Source organism: Emys orbicularis, chromosome 4, assembly GCF_028017835.1.
Source record: "Emys orbicularis isolate rEmyOrb1 chromosome 4, rEmyOrb1.hap1, whole genome shotgun sequence".
Classification (NCBI taxonomy): Eukaryota; Metazoa; Chordata; order Testudines; family Emydidae; genus Emys; species Emys orbicularis.
The window spans coordinates 153,486,660-153,491,861 of record NC_088686.1 but is presented as its reverse complement, the minus strand read 5'-3'; the positions used below and the strand labels follow the sequence as shown (position 1 = coordinate 153,491,861).

The 5,202-nt window shown below is 53.9% G+C and overlaps 1 protein-coding gene across 1 annotated transcript; it reads right to left on the bottom strand.

Moving 5' to 3' along the window:
- Positions 1-663: 663 nt before the first annotated feature.
- LOC135877936 (carbohydrate sulfotransferase 6-like) lies at positions 664-1,824 on the bottom strand. Its single transcript, XM_065403457.1, has one exon. The coding sequence runs from the start codon at positions 1,822-1,824 to the stop codon at positions 664-666; it is 1,161 nt and encodes a 386-aa protein (XP_065259529.1).
- Between the last annotated feature and the right edge of the window lie 3,378 nt (positions 1,825-5,202).

Below are 5,202 nucleotides of genomic sequence, written 5' to 3'. Positions count from 1 at the left end.
GGGGGCAGTTAGGGGACAAGGAACAGGGAGGCTTAGGTAGGGGGTGGGGTTCTGGAGGGCAGTTAGGAGCAGGGGTCCCAGGAGGGGGCAGTCAGGGGACAGGGAGCAGAGGGGTTTAGATGGGTCAGGAGTTCTGGGGGGGGGCTGTCAGGGGGTGGGGAGTGGTTGGCTGGGGCGTGGGAGTCCCTGGTGTCTGTCTGGGGGTGGGGGTGTGGATAAGGGTTGGGGCAGTCAGGGGACAGGTAGGGGGTAGGTTCCTAGGGGGCCAGTTAGGATGGGGGGAAGGTCTCAGGAGGGGGCAGTCAGGGGACAAGGAGCAGGGAGGCTTAGGAAGGGGGTGGAGTCCTGTGGGGCAGTTAGGGGCAGGGGTCCCAGGAGGGGGCAGTCAGGGGACAAGGAGTGGGGGGGAGGGTTGGAGGTTCTGAGGGGGGCGGGAAGTGGGAGGGAGTGGAAGGGGCAGGGGCGGGGCTAGGGCAGGACAGGGACGGGGCTAGAGCGGGGCTCCTCCCGTCCTCTTTTTTGATTGTTGGAATATGGTAACCCTAGTTTCACTCTGTACACATGTGCGCACACACGCGCGCACACACACACACACATATATTTTCACTTGTGCACACAGTTCTGAATTCTGCAGCCTTCAGCTCACAAACAGGAGGCAAATTTTCAAAATTCAGCTCCCGTGTCACTGGGTGGAAGACCCTGGGTAAATAACAGGTTCAGTGCCATATCTTTCTGTTCTTCCTCGGACATCACTAGTCGATAACCCAATAGGTCCATGGCATCCTTGCACACATTTTGCAACTTTGCTATTTTCTGGAAGGGCAGGTTCTTCCTCCAGGCCTGGGACACAGTCACTGCATCTCTGGAGTCGATGTCAAAGGCCTGCATCCCCGGGCCTTTCCCATGAGTGATGTTGTACACCCACACCTGAAGTTTGGGTATGAGGTGGAGCTCTGCAAACTTATACATCTGTGCAGCCTTTGCCAGGGGATCGCTGACAATATCTTCATAGCGCACCAGCATGTAGCGGCCTTTGAGGAAGCTGGGAAGGGCCTGGCTGCCTTCAGTGTAAATCTGGATGTGACTTTTACAGATTTCCTGCATCACGTTGTAGGGCCCCCCCTCCCTTTGGTTCTTCTGGGGCCCCACCATAATGTTACCGTCGTGCATCAGAGCAGCCACTGTTTTCTCACGACTGTGGAACACAGCCCTGGGGTCGCGAACCAAGTGAATGATTTTGAGATTCAGGGAGGGGTCGGTGAGAAGGGGATAGAGAACTGTCAGATCAAAGAACCGGACCTCCTTGAGGACAATGTGGCTATAGGTCTTGCAAGCCTCCTCCACCTTGCTGAATGGGTACCTGCTGCAGAAGGTCTTGCAGGCGGTTTTGGAAATGATGTGGTTGCGCTGGAAGTGGTCACATGCAGGGGGGGAGCACAGGGCCCGGCTGGCCGCCCACTGAAATAAATCAGATTTATTCCTCTGCGTAGACATGTAGGCATCAAACACAGACATGTCGCACAGAAAGACAGACCTGATGAGGTCACGTGCTGCCATCTGTAAGGCTTTGGCCCTGTTCTGGTACATGGCTCTCCACACATGCCAGGCAGGCTCCATCAGGTAGAAGACATCAGGGTGCTGGCTGAAGAGCTGGCCAGTGAAGGAAGATCCTGACCGCCAGGAGGAGAGAATGAGGATGTGCACCTGAGCTGGCTTCTCTTCCTGGGGGGAATAGCTGCTGCGAAGCTGAGAGAGGAAGCAGATGAAAACAATGGACTGAACTGCCAGGACCACTGTCACTATTGTCTTGTTTGACTTCAGCATGATGGCTAAGAGCCTGAGGAGAGAGGGAGAGAGAGTGAGTGCCTTCAGATTGTTGGGTTAACAAACACCGTGGGAAGCCAGAACACTCAGGACTGGACCTCAGAGAAAATCGCAGCACCCCTGTTCTGGGGAAACAGAGCGCGGCCTTGCCAGCAATGACATTCTGGCAGCAAATTTGAATGGTCTCTGGTGAAAGCAGATAAAAGGGGCTGTGGGCCTGTTTGTGAGCCTACGCACTAGGAGAGAGTAGGATTGAATGCTATAGATGCCCACCTGTGCTGTAAGTCACTGCGGCATCTTGCTCCTAACCCTTCTCCAGAGAAAGGAAAGACACATTTTTTTCTCTTTTCCTTATCAAGAAGGGGTTTATACAGCCCCTGAGAAGCCAAAATATTTCCCTGGATGGGGACTTTTCCATTTTTCAGCCTTGTCCTGGATTGAATTTCCCAGCTGGTGGGAGAGAGAGAAGCCTGGAAAGAAAGGAAGCCTTTGGTGAGGCTCAGACAGCTGCGTGGTGCAAAGCAGCTGCATCACAGCTGGAGCTGTGCCCCCTGGTGTGTTTAAAAATCAGAGTTCTGTTTTTAATTATACTGACTTGATGGTTGTTATTGTTGCAATATGGCCTAGAGACCCCAGTTGGGCTGTGTGATGTAATGAAGGAAGGCATTGTAGACACAGAGAACAAGATGCCAATCCCTGCCTTGAAGAGATTACAATCCAAGTGGAAGCTGAGAGACATCAGGTGGATCAGGGAAGTGGCCGGGGAGGAGAGAGTACCCCACAGTGGGGAGACCCTAGCCCACAGGTGGGGGAGCCCAGCTAACTATAACTGCAACTACTTCTCACAGGCCTTTGGGAAACAGGGATCTAGCATTATTCTAAGTTTACAAATAGAGAAACTAAGGCATGGGGCTGACACATGACCTTCTCAGAGCCTCCCTTATCCACTGGTATCTGCACCATGGCTTCCTGACCCCCCCATCCTGTGCTCAAGCCCCTGGCACGTGCTTCCACGTACAGCCTCACAGGCATGTCTGTAAAGTGCCCAAATGTCCCATTTTTAAACAGCTTTCCCCTGAAATTTGGAGCCTTAAAAGAGACCATCAGTTCCTGTGCTCCTGTCCTGCAGGGCTACGGCAATTCAGGGATGCCATTTGCTCCAGGTCAAACTGTTGGCGGCAGCAGCACTTCCAAACAGAGGCTGACACCAGCCACATGACTGACTGCCAAGGCCCAGCCGGCGATGCCAGAGCCGCCCCTGGGGCCAGGAGGAGCAGGGCTTGCCTGGCCTGTTCCCAGCACAGGAGGCAAGGGATGAGGAGGGAACTAGCTCCCCCGTGGCAAGGGGTCATGCTGCTGTGAATGGTTTATTGTGCCTCAGGGTCACGGGCAGGATCTGAGACTCAGCCACAGAAAATCATCTCCGGCTCTTGCCAGCTGCTTCCTTCATTTGAATGAGACAGCACGCTGTAAAGTATCAAACACCCTTTATGTATAAACAAGGGCAACTTGGGAACGGGGTCGCCACCACTGCTGTCGCTTCCGCATAAAACTGAGCAACAGGGTCAGCTCCTGCCCATCTCCCTGCCTTGAGTGACAAGCGTCACTCCTTCTGCTGCTCGCTACCCCTGAGATCAGTCCCTCACTCAACCCCCCTATCCTGAGTGACAGGAGTCAGCCCGCAGCTAGCCCCCCTACCCTGAGCAACAGTGATACCCCTTCCTGCACCCTGAGCGACAGGCTCATTCTCCCTGGTAATCTGGCACCTTTGCCAGCTGGCACACACTACCATACCTGCTGAGCTTACAGAGGAGCTGGTTGGGTCCCAGCACAGGTTTCCTCTCCCCAGCTGATCTGGGGAAAGAGGAAGCCAGGAACTCTTTGTAATCAGTTCCTACCTTGAAATGGCTGTCCTCGGGCAGACTCTGCCCCAGCTGCTAGGCAGGGCTCTCCCAGATGGTGCAGGGGCAGCCAAATGAACATACTCACTTGAGAAGGACCTAGCACATCCAAAGCTGCACCCTAAAATGAGGCCTTGTTTACATGAGAAAGGGGCACCCTATGTCTACACTACGAAATTAGGTCGAATTTATAGAAGCCGGTTTTATAGAAATCGGTTTTATACAGTCGATTGTGTGTGTCCCCACATAAAATGCTCTAAGTGCATTAAGTCGGCGGACCGCGTCCACAGTACCGAGGCTAGCGTCGACTTCCAGAGCGTTGCACTGTGGTAGCTATCCCACAGTTCCCGCAGTCTCCGCCGCCCATTGGAATTCTGGGTTGAGATCCCAATGCCTGATGATGCAAAAACAGTGTCGCGGGGGGTTCTGGGTACATGTCATCAGGCCCCTCCCCCTCCGTCAGAGCAACGGCAGACAATCGATTCGCGCCTCTTTACCTGGGTTACCTGTGCAGACCACATACCACGTCAAGCATGGAGCCCGCTCAGCTCAGCTCAGCTCAGCTCAGCTCACCGTCACCATATGTCATCTGGGTGCTGGCAGACGTGGTTCTGCATTGCTACACAGCAGCAGCTAATTGCCTTTTGGCAGTAGACGGTGCAGCATGACTGGTAGTCTTCACCGGCTATCTGGGTGCTGGCAGACGTGGGGCTGCTTTGCTACACAGCAGCAGCTCCTTGCCTTTTGGCAGTGGATGGTATATTACGATTGATATCCGTCATCGTCATATTCCTCAGTGAGTTCAATCAGAGGCACCTGGACAGACATGTTTTGTCTCCTGGAGTCTCAGGGTATGTCTACACTACAAAATTAGGTCGAATTTATAGAAGCCGGTTTTATAGAAATCGGTTGTATACAGCCGATTGTGTGTGTCCCCACATAAAATGCTCTAAGTGCTCTAGTCGGCGGACCGCGTCCACAGTACCGAGGCTAGCGTCGACTTCCAGAGCATTGCACTATGGGTAGCTATCCCACAGTTCCCGCAGTCTCCGCTGCCCATTGGAATTCTGGGTTGAGATCCCAATGCCTGAATGATGCAAAACAGTGTCGCGGGGGATTCTGGGTACATGTCGTCAGGCTCCTCCCCCTCCATCACAGCAACGGCAGACAATAGATTCGCGCCTTTTTACCTGGGTTACCTGTGCAGACAACATACCACGTCAAGCATGGAGCCCGCTCAGCTCAGCTCAGCTCACCGTCACCATATGTCATCTGGGTGCTGGCAGACATGGTACTGCATTGCTACACAGCAGCAGCAGCTAACTGCCTTTTGGCGGTAGACGGTACAGCATGACTGGTAGCCTTCATCGGTGATCTGGGTGCTGGCAGCCGTAGGGCTGCATTGCACCAGCCCCTTGCCTTTTGGTAGAAGATGGTTTATTACGACTGGTATCCGTCGTCATCGTACTGCAGTGGC